The sequence below is a fragment of the Bombus bifarius genome, unplaced genomic scaffold, assembly GCF_011952205.1.
Source record: "Bombus bifarius isolate JDL3187 unplaced genomic scaffold, Bbif_JDL3187 scf7180000007978, whole genome shotgun sequence".
Taxonomy (NCBI): Eukaryota; Metazoa; Arthropoda; class Insecta; order Hymenoptera; family Apidae; genus Bombus; species Bombus bifarius.
Window position 1 is genome coordinate 5,363,686 of NW_022884363.1, and position 20,507 is coordinate 5,384,192.

The 20,507-nt window shown below is 42.0% G+C and overlaps 1 protein-coding gene across 6 annotated transcripts in view; it reads right to left on the minus strand.

The window, feature by feature from the left end:
- The window catches only part of LOC117204583, a 305,110-nt gene that overhangs the window by 99,273 nt on the left and 185,330 nt on the right, over positions 1-20,507 (minus strand). For all 6 annotated transcript variants that reach the window (XM_033442133.1, XM_033442131.1, XM_033442132.1 and 3 more), the window contains exon 7: positions 3,780-3,897. In XM_033442133.1, coding sequence (XP_033298024.1) covers positions 3,780-3,897 — 118 coding nt within the window. The remainder of the gene's footprint in view (positions 1-3,779; positions 3,898-20,507) is intronic.

The window sequence follows — 20,507 nt, forward strand, 5'->3', positions numbered from 1 at the left end:
TTTTTTTTTGCGTTAAAAGATTCTTGTAACTTTATGGAACATCAAGGAAGTTTCGTATCAAACTCTATAGTAAAGTATTATATCAAAGTATTCTCGCACTATTTTTGCATTTACTTATTCTCACAACTCTCTCCTGAAGAATCTTTTAAAAATGCATGGGAAAATTGCCGGTTCGAACATTATTTATGCATATTGACGGAATATTTGCGCGATGACGCGTTCCAGACCTGATATTTGAAATTTCGCGTAAAGTCATTTCCATTCGCCATGAGAAAACGCCGTCACGAGGCATTAATTGCATGTATTTTACATTCACGACGCATGTTATTAAGCGTTTATTATGTCCAATCTCGCAGTACATCGCTGTTCAAAATTCTTTCGTAATGATTGTCTCGCGATTCGAACTCACCTCCGATTTTCCGCATAATTCCGACCGTGGATGCCACAGAATTCCTCTTGATGACACGCGAAACTAATTCTTCTATCTAATTCCTACCATTTATTCTCACATGCTTTCTCAACTTTATTGGAAACACTGCTTTCTTGAAGAAGACGTAAATATTACCTTTTTAGCCCTTCGATCTTGTAGATATTCGCTATTCACCTTGTGCAACATCCAATGTTTTTTAAGCTCTCAAATTGATCTTAATAGAATCTTAACAAGGCCGAAAGATTTCAGCAAAACACAGCTCTGACGAGGCCATTCACCTCGAATTTCCCATTTCCGCGCGCATGAAACGGCTGAGTAGATATCGAAAGATAGAAGGACGTTTCTCAAGAGGAGAGCCCCGGGGCGGAATATCGTTTCTTCTCTCTGCTGCTCGTCCGGTTGCACGGGGCATCATAAAGCCGCACGATTGACGATACCGCAATAGGCTGCCGTGGCTATCGTACGTGATATGTTTTACGAGCTGGGTAGCATGCGAACGCGGCCAAACGAGCGACCGATTCGAGAGGAAGAGGACCTTGCTTCGCGAATCCTACTCGGCCACATCCTTTACGATCGCCTTTCGATTCCTCCGACCCGCTGACAATCGACCAGAAGGCTTAGAGCTCGTCCCGATCGAAACGGTTCTTAATCGCGATCGACCGGCTAGAAAAAAACGCGTCCAGGGCGTTTACGGTCGCGGCACGGCTCGCTGCCGGGGTATCGTGCTCGTTTGCCGGCTTGGTACTAAATAATTCATCGGCCTGCTGCCGCTTTTGGAACGAAGCTTATGGGGTGGAAACTGTTTTGTTGCTCGTTTAGATGTTCATCGGGCGAAAGGATCGAATTGCGTTTGTAAAGCTTGTGACCCGCGATTTTCAGCGAAGTTCGACATTCCGGTAGTACCATTTAAAACAATAAAATTAAAAAAAAAAAAAAATGAAGATGGAGCATCCAAAACTCGAAAGAAATTTATGTAATTTTAATCGGTTAAGTTCTCCAAAATTAATAGCAGAAATAGATGTTTCGAGGTAGCTCTTACAAAGATTGCTTCTGGGTTGTTGGAACTTTTCCGAAGATCGATCGAGACCCATTGTGAGTATGTGAATAGAAGTCATGATTTTACTAATTGTGAAAAAGGGATGAAGAAAGGAAATTTTAAAACTTTCGATAATTTTGCCATTAAATATTCTCTCTGCTCTATTCAAGGTATTCGTATTCTCAATCACAGCTCACGAATTCGACATAGTCGAGCTTCCCAAAGCTCGTCAGGGAAACCGCAATTTTCGAAGTGGTCGTCAAAGAATCGTTGCGAAATGAAAAAGTCGCATCGGCTGCCAGAGATACGTAAAATATCGCCATACCGTACATCGATTCTCGATCAGGAAATTGCACGGCAGGCTATTGGAGTTGCTTCAATAGCGGGCAGAATTGGCAGAGATCCTAGGGTCTCGATCGATCGGAGAGCCGCGGCGGCTCGGTTAAACGGCACGGCAAGGATAGCAATAAAATAAATTGGCTTTATGCTCGATTCTTATCAATGAAATATGCACTTTCTCCGAACAATAGACATATTATGTAATGTGAAATATATTCAGTTTCCTCGTGTTGCACGCTTTCCTCGATACGCCGCGATAATGGACGATCGTTATTCAAAATTCTATTCCCCGACGCGTTAAGTGGCGCATGATTTACCGCCTTTCCCGTTCCACCGGGCCTTTATTCACCTACTCGCAACACTGCGTGAACACCGTTTTAATGCCGTGCATCGATACGATCGAAAATTCGCCCAGCTCGCTCGCGGCGGCGAAAGAATTCGCCTGGAGAGAAAGGGCGACACCTGTTTCTCCGTTTCGATTATTTATCGCACCTCGGTACGGGCCGGACTAGAGACAATCTGCGCGTCGTTCGTCAGCTTAATTACCAGCGATTAGTAAATACAATGTGTACATGGTGTGAAATCGCGAGATAATAACTCGCGATTTCGACAGAGAAGAATAGAAGGCAGCGCGCCAGGAACATGGAAATTAATTTCTACGAACGTTTGTACGTAGGTAGAGTTTCACCTTTGGGAATTTATGCAAACAACGCGGTCGACGTACGGACATTGTGACAGAGTTTTCGTGGAAATATTAATGACACCATTAAAGTCAGTCGGTGAAGCAGCAAGCTTTCTAACGATCGACGTTGCTAGACGCGTGGTCGAAGTATCATACAAATTTCACGAACTCTGAACCACGTGAAGAGGACGTCGAACGAGGAAGGTCCTCGTTAGTCCTTCGAGACGATGGATTGATTGAAAATCCCGATAAGGCCGGTCGTTTATCAGCGTAATTGAATTATCGAGCAACAAGCACGGTAATTACCGACGATAGCCATTTTTCAACTGGATTCCGATTAGCCTCGGCCCAGTGGGCTAATTAGAAAAAACGTCGCGCCCTCGGTTAATTAATAACCGCGTCACGATTTGTCTCGCGGGACGGGCCATGCTCTGACGTCTAGGAAATTCGTAGTTGAAGCACGATATTCAAGTAGCGATTTTGCACCTTGTCCGTGATTACTGTGGGCGTGTCGTCGATGTCGCGGCCATGGAAAATTATAATTATTACGGAAACCGTCGTCGATCATGTTCGTCCGGCTGGAAAGCTCGTTCCTCGCCGAGTGGATTAATGAATCGCCGTTATTATTCCACGGTGATTGCCGAGAAAAGCGGTCATCGCAATATATCCTTGATTTCGAGCGTAACGCGTGAAAGATACGGATGGCGATGCTGTATAGCGAGTACTTATCGAATATCGGAAATCGATTATCCAAGTATCACGTTGGAATTATTATTTCCTATCTAGTAGCTTGTAACGAAATATGTCTTTATTTCTGGATATATTCTACAGTCTGTTTGTACATAGTTTCCTTATCGTGGGATACAAAGATATTAGATAATTTGTTAGGAGTAATGGAACTCGTTACAACCGGGGTTTCGTAAAAAGCGAATAGGAAACTTAGTAGAACGATGGCAAAAATGTTGAAAATAAAGGAAAATACACCGATGATTAATTACCGGTACAGATACTTGTTCCTTTTCACCTAATGAACACGCCCATTCATAACTCACCCGACACCTGACATTTTACAGATATGGCACAATTTACTTTCCTTTATAACGTAAATAGTTAACCAGTGTCAACTTCATTCTGCTAGCGTGAAATTAATTTGTCATTACGTGACGATGCAAACGAGACTGTACATACTGAAAAATTCCTGTTACTTATTGCATAACTTAATGGTCCGTTCATTTGGCGAAATAACAAATTTGTCGTCCAAATAATCAAAAGTAAGCCAGCTACGTAATTACCTGGGCAAACGGGCGAGGTAGAGTAGAAACGACGACACTTCCTTAACAGACAGGGTCTCCCTTCTGGTCGGCTCGTCCTCGAACTCGAGAACGGGTCTGCCGTAGGCATCCGTGCAACCTGTAACACAGAAGTTCGAAAAATTAATTACCCCTCGAAATCGTTCGTGCAACCCATAAACACATTGGAGACTTAACGATGTGCTTCGAGATGGGTCGAATTTACAGTATCGATTAAAGACTTTTCTCTCTACTCTTCGCGGCACAATGAACACACGCACACACCGAGGCACTGGTGACTGAAAAATACGTAGCAAGGAACGCAGGACGCATTCGCGAGCCAATCCATGAACCGATCGTCCCGCATTAACGGCGTAATAAAAGTCGGTAACAGCATTTGATTACAGACCGTGATCCGATTCGGGCTGGCACCACGGTCGATCGTAATCGAGAACTGACGTATAAGTTATTAAATGATCGGCTTTTAGCCGTGCCTATTTGCGCCACCCGGAGTAGGTCATCTTCCGGTAAAATCTTGACTGCTTGACTGCTGACTCTGTATATCGATGAAAATGTAATAGCCAAACGCGGGCCGAGATCGAATCGTTGGCATAACCAGCGACAAATGAAATAGAGGACGTCGTAAAATCTTATTGTCTTAATCGTGAGCGCGACGTGGAATCGGATATCGATGCACAAGGACGCTATCCGCCGTCGATCGGATCGTTCGATTGACGCACGACCGATGTTACCTCGCGATCTTGTCGTTGTTCACCGATTAGACTCGATATATGAGCGATACGATCTTGGACGGTTCAACCACGTTCTTCCTTAGAGTTGGTTTCGCTTTCGTTACTCGATGACAACAATTGCGATCGATATGGGAGTAAGAGTTAGATGGATGTTCGATCTTTCTGTAATCCTCTAATTTCTATATTTTAGTTTTGCCCGCATTTTAGCAAGAGAAAGTTATCTTCAATGTTTTAAAAAGGTGTTTGACGTAGGATTGAATCGAGAAATCACGCATTTCAGTAAGCATTTGGTCGTGTTTTGTCCTTTAAGATATTTTTTAACATTGAAGGATAGAAATGGATCGAAAACAATAAAAATAATTTGATATTAATAAGTTACGGTGTGGAATGTACGAATTTCTGATGGAATGATTCTTTATCTTCTTATTGAAAAGAAGAAACCGGAGAAGCTTAACTCGTCTCTTTTGGAAAGCTGACTGACATGCGTGATCACGTGCCTCTGACGCGTGCCGTTGCGAATGAACACACGAGCAACAGCTCGAAATCTGCCCGAGGGTGATCGCTCAGGGCGTTAATGATAATTCATAGTGGCGTAAGTTATACAAGCGATTACATGGCAAGGCGATGATAATGCCCAATGCCAGTGGGCAAACTCGTGTACGCTTGCGAATTCCCGGGTTACCAGTGTTAATACACTTTTGACATGTAACACGTGCTGTACAGTATACAATCCCTTTGATCATCGAATAGCAGGCTTGGGCTTATGAAAATGAAACTTTCCTAGTTTGGAAAGACCGATTCGTTGATTACCTAAAGACAAATTTCCTTCGATCAATTCCGGAAGAAAGAAATTTCCTACGATGTAGAAAGACAACTTTAAAGTTTTGTAACAAATTGAAAAATACTTCTTCGTTTGAAGCATCGATATAAAAAAAGTGGAATTTTAAAATTTCTTTAGTACGTATATATTAGGTTGTCCGAAAGGTTTCTTTCGTTTTATAAGGAAATAATAGACGCACAATGTTTCTTGTTTTATATTAGTTTATTGAATTATGCACGAACATAATAATAGAAATAGAACGAAATGGATCATACTTAATTCAATAAAATAGTATAAAACAGAAATTGTTGTTCATCTATTATCACCTTATGGAACGAAAGAAACTTTTGCGACAACCTAATACTAAAGCTTTATATTACTGTTGCTTATGCTACGTGATACACACATTCATCCTCAAAATTATCCTAGAATATTTCATCTTTCTACGAGTGAACCCCTTTGATATTCGTATCATTAAGTCTTCCTTATTGCTGAAAATCATGAAACGCGTCTCCAGAAACACGACATCAGTCTCCATAAACGCGCAACTACCTGTTTCTGAATTAGCACAAACGATCACGTTCTTCCGGGCATTTCTCGGAAATAATGTTACGTATCCAAGCGTTTCCACGAAAAAGAAAAAAGTCTGGCTCACGAACACTGTCCAGGTGCGATGTGTGAAAACGCTCGTGGTGCTCCTCGTGACATAAAGACGATGCCGGCCTTCTTGGGCTGCAGGCAGTCCTAGAGCGTACCTTAACGTCTTCATCGAGCGGTGAAACCGCTCCGCGCTCGTAGTAGGCTCGGTAATCGATCGGTTATGGTAATCCGAGCGGCTGCGCCGGATCGTTAAAAAAGGTCGCGGCGGGCAGCGCGATCTTGCATTTCCTTGCTTCGAGAAATCACGTCGGCTAGCACCGTTCTCGATGTTTACGACACGATTAACCGTGCCCGTTTCTTCCCTCGGTCGCTTCCCGATTTTCTATGCAGCCTTCGGCGATCGTTCACGTATTTCCGTGGAAACGTGCGCCCATTTGCGTTCGCAGTCGTTCGCTAGGATTCAGAGAGGAAGGAGGAAGGTAGATGGACGTTTATCGGAGGAATTTTGCGTCCGGACAAAATCTCCGGAGGGTTGACGAGTGAGATGAAGCGAATTAGAATGGATAATGGAGAGAAGTCGTGGGTTGGATGTTACGAGGTGAAAGCATATTGGTGAAGATCAAACTTTTGGGACACTGAGGTTCTCTCTTAATGAAAACCTTTCAGACCTGCTGTAATCCCTTAGAGTTTGAGAGAGGATTTAACCCTCTTGGCCAATGAATTTATAAATCCTCCTGCTCTTCTAAAACATACAAATTTTATGGACTTTGATCATTACATCTAATACGAAAATCGTTAAAACCATAGTTCAGAACTGTTTTTGGAGAATCTAACGATATTTTCCGAAACATTTTTGTGATGGTTCTTTATAAAAAAATTAAGAAATCGTCCTGAGTATAGGAACAAGTCATCGCAACGTGAAATTATTTTCCACCGAAAAAATCACTTTCACTACGACAGATTCTTTAACGATCGATCACGGTATCTGACCGAACATGTCGGCGACCCCTGCGAAATGACTTCATCGCTTTCGATTCCCACGAAACAGACTAAAATGCCAGTTGCGCCCCTCCAAAACAATTCCCTCGGCAAGTTTCCCCCGATGGTACTCGAGGCCTACGAAATTCCAGCGCTTTCTACCCGGCTTCGACGCCGTATGCCGAGATCGAGTTACAATAATAACCGTTCCACGACGACGGAGGCGCATATATCGTGGACCGACGCGGCGTGGCGCGCATTCTGCCTCTACAAATCGTCGCTCGTCCATCATCATCGCATTACCCCCTCGATAAAGATTGAACGAACCGGGGCCGAGTACTCGGCTTTTAGCGTAAATCAAGCGTACTTATGCTCACGACGCGCGTCCACTCCACCTCGCGAGTCGCCGCCACGCCGACAGGAATCCGCTTGATCCGCTATCCTTTTCACATGCCGAGTAATAAGCAAGTCAGGGAGAATAACGAATAAACATAACGAAGATGAAGAAAACCAAGAAGAAGAAAATGACGACGATGATAATGAAGAAAGAAGGAGAAGAAGAAGCAGAAGAAGAAGAGTAGGAGGAGGAGATGCAGATGCAAAAAAGGGGTTGTAAGAGAGGGGAGCGTCGAGAAGATCGCGAGTAGCCGCGAGGCGGACGATGCGTACCGCCGCGACTCGTGAGAAAGATGAACGATAGTCGGATGGATACGTCAATACGCGTGCGCCATTAGCCGTGTTGCTTTTTGGATTTATTGCCGCCCCGTAGATCCCCGATTTCTAATTGCACGCTCGCGATTCATCTCCCCCCCCCCCCCTCCACCACCTTCGTTCATTTTCTACCTCTCTATGGATCCACGTTTCTTTTTCATATAGCTCGCTAGTTCCCATCGCTATAACGCGAGTACGCTGTGACTGTGAGCACGATCGATTTCTATTAAAATGAAAACGTCGAGCGCCGTGAAAAGGGGCTGCAGGGCGTAGCGGAACGTGTAATTCACCGACACCCGGTTGAATTATTGGCGTCGATCGAGCCAGATGCTTGCTGATCGCTCGCTAACAGAGAAAGATCTAGCCAGGAGAGAGGCTTCTTCCTTCTCTTCTTCGTCTTCTTCTTCGTACGTTTCTTCCTCTTCTTCTTCTTCCTCTACTATTTCGTAGAACGAAGCAAAGTCGTGTCCCGTCGTTTCGACCGCGACCACGCTACGGATTAATACCTCGATGCGCTAGCGAGCCGCTAATCGCTTAATTAGTCGCGCCTCGCCGTTGCTGCGGACGCGAGGATTCAGACGCGTTACGATCGCAGTCGCGCGACTCTCGCTCGTCCATCGTAACCGGCGATCCACGCGCGCTACCAGGGATTCCTCAAGCGGCTCGGTTTAACGGTAATTTGAATAACCGAGCCAGGAAATCGATGTGCTTTCGCCAGAAAAAATCCATGGGATCTAGCGGATAGAATGTACGCGAGGTTTAATAAGTTGGTTTCTTTCAGCATCCTGGTGTTTTTTCCTTTTTTAAGCTCGATGGCGGATTCTTTGACGAGACGAATGTGCGCACGGGTTAACTAACGGTTAGAAATGCGCCGATATCGTTACTTCGAAGCGCTCTTAGGTAAGGTAATATAAAATCAATAAATAAATAAAATCATCGGTTAATATCGTACCTCTGCACACTATGATTATAAGAAGACTGTTTCTGCAATTTCATACTCTTAATCGAAGAAATGGAATTTAGGCAAAGATTTGTTTTAACCACAAAACCGTTTTACAAGCGTGAATCTGTTATTCGCTTGAATTAAAACATGCTTTTGAATTGCCAAATTATCCTTAATTAGTCGAGTCATTTGTATTTTAGTACTACTTGTTGAACCTATTTATCTTGAAAGAGTACTATTTGAAGACGACACTTATGGTTTCAAGAAGAAACAAATCAACGCAAGACCGATTGTTTGAAAGCTCGTTCCCTATTACATTCGTCGCGACATAGAAAATATCGTCGTAACTTGAAAACGCTCTCGAATACAAATATTCAGTTTCATCGTGTCGAAGAAATTGATTTTAATTGAAGACGGACTACTAGACAGAGGAAACTAAACGGCCAGAAAGAGAAAGGAAGATCGTTTCCATTGGAAAGAGGGAGCTTCGTCTAAACACGCTGATAAGTAAAATTATCGCGGTGCTCGCGCGAGCGTGCGCTCAAGCTGACCCTGCGCTGGCTCTATCGGCCACGACTTGGCTGCGGATTAACACTCGTTAGCTAGCTCGAGAGTCGCTATAATCGCTTAATTAGTCGTTGAACGGCACCAATACGCGCACCTCTCTCCGAATAATCGATTCCCCTGTACGTTTCTCATGGCGAATCGCGACGAAGGTTTCACCACTCGGTAATGCCGATCCTGAATGCCAGATCTGCAATTATAATCACACCGCGACGGACAGGTAGCTTGGATCATGTTTCCTTCCATTCGTCCGATCGCTTCGGAGGCCGAGTCGATGCATTTTGAAAATTGATAGGTGAAATTTGACGATTTCATACGGAGGATATTTCTACCCTTCTCCTTCTTCGTCTTTTTCTCCTTTCGTTTCTTTTTATCAGTTTTTTTTATTTATTGTCTAGAGGTTAGTTTTAAGAGTCTGTTGTTAAAAAGTTGGGATTAGACAAGAGGAAGATGCGCATGGTTTGACTGGCTTGATTCTGGGATAGCAAATAAAGGATTTCTCCTTTTTAGTTCTGCTGTTGTACGATTGATTTCTTCTGTTCTTATGGTTTTCGGAAGTAACAGCCACTTTCACGCGATTGCCTGGAGCTCCAGGCGTCAGCTATTTGGACGCTGGAATCAGAAGAAGTCTAATCACAGATTAGTGGTCTAGCGAACGAGGGATTTCTCTCTGGATCGTTCGTTCGTCAAAGAAATCTAATCTAGGCTTATAATCTAAATACTAGATTATATATAGATTATAGATATAGATTACATTAATATTAAATTGTATATAGATTATGGATATTATATTTCTAAATAATCATCGAATCGAACATCGAATTTTCTCTTTTCGTTATTAGAAAAATCCAAATCTTGTAAAACACTCTGACGATCTGTTGGCAAACAAGCCTGCTAACGCAGACTCGGAATCCATGGAATCTTTGCAATCTTCTCGTGTTTTACACCGCGCTAGAATTTTTCTAATACGTTCACGTTAAACGATTTCACGGAAATTGCTCGCGCGTATCCCCGGATCAGATTCGCGCGAGTAAGCGAACGTATTAAGCGTTGATTAATACCCAGGGGAACATCTTATTTGTGGAAAGTCTTCGCACAAAGGCCAACTCGTGTTCACTACTTAGGCCAGAATATTCGCCGTAATGCGATAAAAAACGCTCGACCCCTATTAACCTTCGATCTTTCACCTTTCGACAGACTATCGACTTCTGCGTACCGCTCGTCGATCATGCGCGACGTGCAAAGCACGAACGGCGCCTCGCAATGCCGCTTTTTCCGTGTTTCGTACACACGGAAATATGATACATCCTGTCGCTCGATGATTGCCTAGAAATTACCTCGCGGAGACTGTACCCGAAATTGATATTAATATAATTTTCACGAACACTGCGTTTTTGCAGAATATTCTATCGTGGAAAGCGAATAAAACCAATCTTCGTCCACAGATCTAGTGAATGAGTATAGCCACAGTTTATCAGTGAAAGGGTTAAGATCCCACGGCCTTCGAGAGACTTTACAGTAGGCCCCGCACGCCAACAATGTACGCTTCGCGAGAAACAGAAAATCGTAAATAATAGCGATCGTGTATGTACCTTACACACGCAAACCTCATGTCCCAAAACGACTTCCATAAATCTTCCAGCCCCTCTAAAAAAATAAAAAAAAAGAACGCTGTACCACTGTATCACTGTACCAGAATCCCAATTCTTATCAAGTCAGTTTCCCCAGCGAGCTGGCAATTTTCTATCGAAACTTTCCATTGGTTTCCAACGTGGAACACGTTCTAACGGCTGACCCCTTCGCGCATCGCGACGCCAAAATGACGCGGGACCACGCCCTGACTTTATCCGCCGATCGTTCTGGATGGATTTGTTGGGAACGCGTTACCGAGTGGCTCGTTAAACGCGTAACGATCGGCGCACGCAACGACTAAAACCGCGAGAAGAAAAACTGCATCGGAACGGAAAAGAAAGACGAAATACGAAGAACCTGGGAAACTCGAGGATATCATTAACTTTGGCGAAACGAACGGCAGGAAGATGAAAACCCGCGGAAAGGAGAGGCAATTTGCTGGAAGGTTCGTGGCGCGAGATGAAATTGTGGGCGGCAGCCGTTTGAAACATTAGACTTAGGAAGAAGTAATTTGTCGACGACCTGAATAGCTCAATCGGCCGGGTCAATCGTCCGGCAAATCGAGGATCCAGATTCGAATTCCTTCTTAACCAATCGATTCTTGAATCTCTCGCGATTCTTAGAAATCCGATCGACGATCAAGACGAGCACTACTTTTTCCATTTTGTAATTTCAAGTTTCTTTGAAGATGGATCAATTCAGTGCTGAAAATTCTAATCTTTCTATAAAGCGATGATTCTTTGAAAAGAGCATTGGTTAAATCGATGTTAATTAAAGCAAATATTCGAAACGTATTGGAAGATTTCAAATACGATAAAGTCCAGAATGAAAAATACCCAAATACGAAGAGTACGGGGAAAGAACGCGATAAGTCACATTTTCTATTATAGTCATATTTTACAAAGCAGTGGCTTAAAATTCTTAACCCTGTTAAAATTTTTAGTCGTTTTATATTGAAAATTTAGTCACGAAGTGACAATAAAATTAGAAAGAACCCCTGTGATCTTCACATATAAAAATCCTTGATAAATCGAACTTTGATAAATAAACTGATCGAACATCGCTAAAATCTGTCGATCTCGATTTTAACAAGAATAAGTAGTTCAACGATATATCAGCATGGTTTATTTATAGACATATGTACGTAACGTAGTCTCAATTAAGAGCGAATTCCAGTGAATCGTCGCGTCACAGGAGACGCGAAAAGATAAGAAGTGAAGAAAGGCAAAGATCAAAGAAGAAGAAGCGACTGGAGACGAGTTCGCACGGGTCGAGCGTGTGCCACTAGAAGCATGGCGGAAAACTTTCTCAGAAATCCTCATCTCGATCTCGTCTGAAAGTATTCCATACGTTCATACGTATATAGACGCTCGTTCGGTCGCTCGCCAGTGTGGTCTAGAATGCGCGCGGCGAGTTCGTGCGTGGCTAATACGCTCGATCCAATCGGCCGGGTGATAACCATAATCACGTAGCGGCTTGGTGTACCGAACGTGTCCGTACAGACTGCGTGGATCGCGCCTCTGACGATCTTGAGCTTCGTGCTTGATACCAGGTTCTGTCGATCCTATATGGCTTTTGTTTGAGAAACTCGTCAGAATTAGTTTTGTGATTAGTTTCTCTGTACGCAGTACTATGAGAATATTGGCTCGACATTTTATTCGTCTTATTGCAAACACTAGAGAAATACGTTGTAAATTTCGATAATATTGGTATTTCCATATGACCGCAAAACCTTAATACTAGAAAAACGAAATGTATATAAAACTAGATAAAAAGATGCTTCATTGAAAAAAAAGATATACCACGCTGCAAATACTTCAAGCATTAAGAAAAATCCAAATTAACGTTTCGAGTCCAGAGATAATTAGATTCCTATCACATTCTATCTTTCGTATCTCCAACTCTATTCATTTCTATTCCAAGCAATGCTTCGATTTATTTATTTCTCGTTATCATCTCTTACTGAAAGAAAATGTACATAGACGTTATGATATTGGAAAGCCAAGATTGGAGCAATGGAAGAGACGCAGCTTGAATGAAACGAACGAAGACCCGCCTTTCTCCGTTTCCTCGAGAGTTCGCCAGCTTTTTCGCATTCAGACGTCCCGTCCCTAGTCGTTGCTATCGACGTAGCCCCTGTGGCGGGTCTCACGCCCGCGCGATCCTCGTTATTTACGAGTAGAAACGGAGGGTCGAGGGCGGACCAGACTGTCCGACGCAGAACGGGATCAAACTACTAATTGGTGAGCGAATTTTAATCGGAGAACGCGCCACTCTCGACGCAGAGCAAGGCGCCTCAATGGATTCAACTATGGGAAAGCGCGTGTTCTACATTTCGTGTACATATAACAGCCTATATGGGATTTCCACTGGTGATAGCTGATGCTTTTTGTTCCGCTTTATTAGAACAATCGAGAATAGAAGTTGTGTGAACATTTCTTTTGGTTTCCAGTGGATATTTAAATGATTAATGATTCGTAATAATCTTCTGCTATGGGAAATCATTACTATTATTTGAGAACCGAAATGATAAAGATTACAGATCTTATAAAAGACAGGATAGATCTTAATAATAGCGATGAGAATGAATTTTTGCAAATTTCTTCGTATTCCTATCGATGAAACGAACTGTTTATCGTTCCGTACGCCATTAAATTTTATGATTTCTTCAAGGTTACTTACACTTTCGATTTTACGGAGTATTGCTCCATTCACTGAATTTTCAATTTCACTTGAAAGCTTCTATATAGAAGCCTTTGACGTCAGTGTGGAAAAAAGATTGCCTGTCGAACGAAGGAAAGAGCAGTTCGACGTTCGAGATTTTCAATCTTCTTGAAACACCGGCAGACGGTCGATTATTTTTCAGTCACCGCCACGATTTTCCGAGGAAACGAGATCGCTCTGGCGTTTCGAGGAACTGCTCGTTCCAGAAGCGAAGATCAGTGATAAGAGCAACCGATAACGGGTCTTCGGCGGGTGGGCGTACATTGCGCTCGTAGCAGCGATCGAAAGTATCTCTTGCAGTTATATTGATCGTCGATCGAGAGTCGGATCGTGGCTGCTCGATATTCCACTCTCCAAGCGACTTACTGAAGTAGGAAGAAAAACGATATCGGAGGCGTAACGGAAAAATTCCTCGGAGGAGGATCGAAGAAAAATATCGCAATGAGGAGAACGAAGACGATGTAGTCGATTTTCTGAAACGTTGGAAACGCAATGATATATTTAAACAATAAACACTTCAAACAAAATATAACCTTATAGAATATAATTTCTATATAAGACACAATGTTTGCACTACCATTTTATTGAAAAATACGACATTGCAATCATAACGATGTAAAAGCTTCCAGTCATGATACATTGATATGTACATTGAAAACGAAATCTTAGAAATGAGTAGAAATAAAGCAGAACGAAGTAAAGTTTCCAAACAAACTAACTAATGCTCGTTCGTATGCTCGCGCTTATCGGCGCAATTAACGCTGCGAATAAGTCATTGCGAGGTAATCGAGCTTCGAGAGTTGTCGCGACGCGAAGATCCGATAGTCAGATAATTATCCAGCTGGCTGGAGATACCACGATGGTATCGATATCGATTCGAACATTCCAATCGTCGGAACTCGTTCCATCTGTTTTTGCACTTTGTGTGTCATTGAAATGCTTTGGAGCGTAGTTGGGTGTACCACCCGAGCCGAAGCTTGATTTAAGATCCTTTGGCTACGTTTCAACGACTCTTGAACTACGAGGTTGTAAGTAGATGTTAAAGCGTATGGAAAGATTCAGAAGCAAGAATGGAATTGGGTTAAGGATAGTGGAAATTGCTTCGTAGTGTTGCTGGACTTTTTCGTACAAATAATTATTCTAATTAATTAGAACAACGTTATACACTGCTAATTTCCATTATAAAAGGATTCCCTTTTCTGTGCGCAATACCTAACCCCAATTCCAGAATTGAACAGAATTTATTGTTTCCAGAAAATTGTACGATGATATGATATACCATATACCAGTCGTTTAGAAACAATAATGAAACCGAAAAGAATGTAGAAACACCGAAGCTAATGAATTTGATATCTGAAATATTCATATCCCACTTAAATATTCGATATTCGTATTGTCATGGTACATACGATATTCTTGATTATATAAAAGAGAAAAGCAGATGCCAATTTAATGGCGAATCGCATCTTGTATTGTATTTCTTTACCACAGTTCAATTACCATAACTTAAATCTACACGAATGCAAGGCGATATACCAATAAGAAGAATCATTACAGAAGTATGACAACGAAATGGAAGAGCAGTCGTAACCGGTACCAGATTAGAAACCCGACAGAAAGGAATTTATACTCGATCGTTTCACCTCCGTCACGCTCGATCCGCGATCAACGTGCTTCCGATCGTGGGTCAGCTGCGTCCTTTCAATTTATTAACCCGACATGAATCGTTCGCGGACGCTAATTGCACCGGCTGATACCAAAGCGTCGCGCTGCGCTACGCCGCGCCGGCAACCAGCAAACGTTTGCCACGCAAACGCGGCGTGTCTCGCCGGGACGCACGTAGCAATTACGTCGCGCGGATTATTCGTCGCCAAGCAGCTCGTAAACGTCCAACGCGGAAACTGATTCCCGACTGCAGCTTGGAGAAAATCGAAAAAGTGATTCGAGAATTTACGACAGCGTGCGGCTACGATGGTGCGTGGAGATGGCGAATATAAGTAGCGTGCTATTCGTTTGAATTGTTCAGATAAGTTACTTGTTTTTGGAGTACTTGTGACACTACGATGATAATTAAGAGTTAAAAAAATGCATTTATAATAAGACAAGAGAGTTAAATAGATTTCTTTGAGAGCAATCTATATGTCAATGACTCGCAATGTCTTTGCCAGTGTTCACAAAGGAGAGAGATGTTAGTCATCGAACCAAGCATCGAAAGTGCACGTTTATATTTGCGTACTTACACGAACGGGCCACCAGTACCGTAATGTATATTTCTTGGAACACTCGTGATCTTAAAGATAGACATCTCATCAGCTGATCGCGAGTGTTTACGACCACGGTTGCTGACCCTAGGACCGGTTATTCATTTCACGCTATTCTCCAAGGATATGTATTTAAAGAAATCAATTCTGCGAATTGGCTAGTATGGCGTTGAAAAGTCAATATTTAAAAGTCTCTTGCCGCCATAGATATTTAGTGAAAAAACGTGGGCGACACCCAAGGTGTGAAAACTAATGACAAGAAAAAAAATTTGCATTGTAATATTTCTTGAAATGATCAAAGAGTAAAAAATACGAAAAATATAAAATAAGAATTTCCAATGAATAAGATTGTTGAAATTATAAAATTCAGAAATTAAAATGAAATTTCTATGTAGAATATGTATTATTGATATAGAAGCTGTCTCATTAGGCAGTTCCAGGCTGACGATTTCATCTTTCATCTCGCCGCCGATTAGAGAGATCGGCTGGCCGACAATAAGTCCCGTAACGAGGCAATAAGACGATCGTCATGGCCGTGATCGTCTGATTAATAGAATCCTCGATCGCACGATAATTCGCCGTTTGATTAATTCACCGATTATTCTGCGATCGTTTCGCTACAAAACATCAGGTTCGATCCGATTGATCGGCGCGCTGTATCACGCCACTGATTGATCAGATAATAATTTCTCGAGCGTTTAGAGAGGTCGAGCCACTCGAGAGTTCGACGCCTCTCGACGCTTCCTCGAGAAACGTGAATAATTGAACGAAAGCGCGTATACGACAACGCGTGATTAATTAGGCGATAGTTCTATGTTTCAGTAACCATGACGGGGTCAGTTTGAATTCAAGGATCAGGTGATTGAACAAGGTTCGATATAAGATTCGATGAGGTCTATTCAGAGACCGTTTTCATACCACCGAAGAAGTAGAAATAAGATTTGTATTTTACTAACTAGGATGTCTGATCGAGTAGATGATTATAATCGATACAACTTCATCATACTGAAACTTTCGAAACACCATTTTAAACGTCTTAATGGTTCTAGAATAAAAACAGGCGATCGGTTTTATTTAAGAAAAATTGTAGAAGATAATATTCGATAGAAATATGTCAAAACAAAAAACTAACAATAAACGATTGTTTATAAATCAAGTGTCAAACAAACGTAATCGTATCAGAATTTATATTGTTGTTTCAAACCCTTCGGAACTTGCTACTTCCAACTGTTAATCTTCAAAATTCACGTTTCCATCTTTACCATTTTACCCTTCTTCATCCTATTACTTACTAAAATTATGGATCATCGATCAAAAACTTAATTTTAAGCAGATGGTAAAATTGCAACTTTCTCGATCCGCGGTTCCCATAAAAGCAATTAACAGCGTAGAAAATCCACGCAACGAATAATAGCGGTTGATACGGGCGAGGAGCATCGATCGTCTGGCGAAGAATTATCGATTGGCCTCGGCGAAATCTTAGCCTGACAACAGCTTGGGATCTGGGTCGTACCCTGAATTCTGGCTGCGTGCACGATATCCGAGAGCTTTTGCTCTGCGCGTAATTGCTCACGTAGCCGAAGCGTGCGCCACCTAAAACGACGCCCGAATCCGTGTGATTATCGAGTATCGAAAATTACAATGTTCCGTTTCAGTCGTGCATTTACCGGTTTTAATCTTAAGCCTATTATTCCGCGATTGGGCTCCGTCTTTTCGCTTCTTCTTGGCTCTTTCGATTGGTATAAGTACGACGATGCAATGTATTTTCGGGCCGAGTTCTTGGACTTTTTGTACGATGATTTGCTAACTAGTGATCTTACCGAATTGACAAATAAGCTGTAGGTTATAGACCTTGGCTATACTGATTATTTTTACAATTTCAGATGGAGTAGAAGAATCAAGCAGTTTGAACGGTATTTATAATTATAAACAAATTGATTGTTATATTCAATACGAAATTACAGAATTTTACTTGTTCTATTGCCAAACTTGTTAATATTGCAGCTCGTAATTTATATCTTTTCTTACAAAGCTTTGCTGGTAATATATTTCGCGAATAATTGTCGCGATTATGGAATACCCCTCAATCTCTTGTGTCTACATTCTGTGATTAAGTTCTTGATTTTAATTTCAAGACATTAATTAAGTGACTCGCTGTTAACAGATAACGGTGTTAATTTAATGATTCATTCTAAACTTTTCTAATATTTGTCATAATCAAACATCGCAAAGAGCTTCCCATATATCTTCGATTAAAAAGTGCATTCGCATCCAATAATAAATTGACCGGTAACGAGCCACAACTAATAACGAACAGGCCGTGAAAAGGTCTTTAATTATCGCTGCCCATGGTCAGTACAATGAACAAAGTACCGCTAACCGTGCATAGGTAATTAGTATAATGCCCGTTTGTTGCATAAAAGCGGTCATTATCATAACTCGTCGTTATCCGCAAAGGGAACGTAAATTTTCGTCGATCCCCACGTCTGATAAATTATCGGGACCAGCGGATTTTTTTCAAGGTGTCGCGGACTATGTGGTTCACCCACGCGAGATGCCACGAAGACTTGACTGAGAGATACCAGGAATGTCTTTCGGTACAATTCATTCTGGCTAGCATTGCGAGGCGAAACATTCCATTGAACAGTCGCGGTTTGATCGCGCAGAGGATGATTAACACGAGGTATCGTACTATACATTCATCATTTTCTTCTCTGCAACTTCTTTCATTGGAAGAAAAGGAATTTTAGATTAAATATAATTCTCGAGTATAATATGTTTGTTTCCCAGAGCGTAAGGAATATTTGGAGACCGAGATTGAAAAAAGAAAACTGTGGAATTAATACTTCTGTCGATTTTACTTTGCAATTGGGGAAAAATAATCACAATATCATCCTTTACGTTATATTTCATAATTCAATGCCCATTAAATCTAATCTTATTCAACCTAAAATAATAAAATAAAAGATTTTGCTCTCTACTGTCTCTGAATTCGAAGCAGCGATAGCGGAAGCCATTCTCTAGGAAAGGGTAGGACCAGGTCTGCTCCACTAGCTCGAGCACGGATCAAGCTAAATCATCTAATTCATGCTCGACCACACGAGCGCGTAATTTAGCCGAAGGAGCTTACACGTGAAAGCGATCGGCTCTTTACGCTCGCTCGTTCGACAATAAAGATGTTTGCGAAGCCGTTGACCCGGCGACTTCGATAATCTTCCGACGAACCCCGCTCTGCATGATATTCTATCGTTACTCGAAAAGTTCACGGATAACCAACAACCTAGCACACGCCTGAGACTTATATACTTTCGGTAGAACAGTGAAGCAGGCCTGATAATTACCTTTTACGAAGAACATATTAATAAAGATCTTTGTTCCAAGCTATTTATTGCTTTATCGTTCTCGTACCATCGTTCTTTTACAACGACACATCTTTATACAAACATGAAACCTAATCTGTCGAATGTTGTGATCTTTATCTTTGTAAAACAAAATAGATCATACGTGATTCGATAAGATAATGTAAAATGGAAAATGTTGTGCATCCATTATTTCCTTCTAAAACGAAAGAAACTTTTCGAACGACCTAACATGTTCAATCATATGAACGAAACTAGAATTCGAAACTATACACGATGTAGCAGATAAGTGAAACGAAACGCGAAGACGGCGTTAATCGGCGTAATATTTTTATCTTTCTTAATTCATTACTCGATTACCACCGATATTAAAACATTCGGCACCGCCCACCTCCAATTATCCCTACCAATTGCTATCCAATCACTTAACTGCGTATTTCTTATCGCTATCACTACACCCCTCCAACACCTTTTCTCATCGTCGATTTGCTCATCGTTGAACGGCAGACCATGCGATCAGCGCGAATTTAACATGGATTATCTATCCAGATTTCTCCCGCAACGAGATGTAATTTTCAAACGGCATCCCTAATTGAACAGGAAACGGCAACTAAATACTAATAACTCGACGGAGAGTTTAGACGGCTGATTCGATTTAATCGCGCGACCGAAGACTGTATTTTGCCTGAGTGGTGGAAATCAGAGCGAACGAAGGCGTGTTAAAGGCGTGTTAAAGGCGCGTTTCGCGATCCTTCGAACGCCTCCGAGCGAGGAAACGTTCCTCGGACATACGAAAGTGTTCTGACACTTTACGTGAAACATTTTTATAAATATGTTGAACGTGTATACAATTTTTTAAGACTTAATTAACAGTGTAACGAGCCGCGACTATGGCACGAGTAGCGAATACAGAAATACTTTCGCGAACACGTGTAGATTGGAAGAGCGCGGTCAACTTTCAAGACACGAAACGCCGATCGATTCTTTCTGTCGATCCGGCCTCGTAATCCATCGCAGCCGGCTTCTTCTTTTTCTCGCTAGATGCGCCTCTTTTGGACAAACGCACGCGTTCTCAACTAGCTAATCGGCGACAAAGCGACTGTTGCTTTGCCAACTACGGGATTACAGTTAACCACTTTAGGTTCCCTCGGCTGTTGCTTGAGAAAAGCTCGCGGGGAACGATGTGCTCACACGTGCGCTTAGTTTTCGAATTATTTCGCGATTGTTCGTAGTTCGTCGTAGCAAATAAGCTCTGGAAGTTAAAATTGCCTCTCGCGATCGTGAAACGTTCTGGCACTATCTCATGATTTGAAATACTCTTAGGTTGTTTAATTTATGATGTTTTGTAATCTGGTGTTTTAATTTGGATTGAATGAAAAGTATTGTT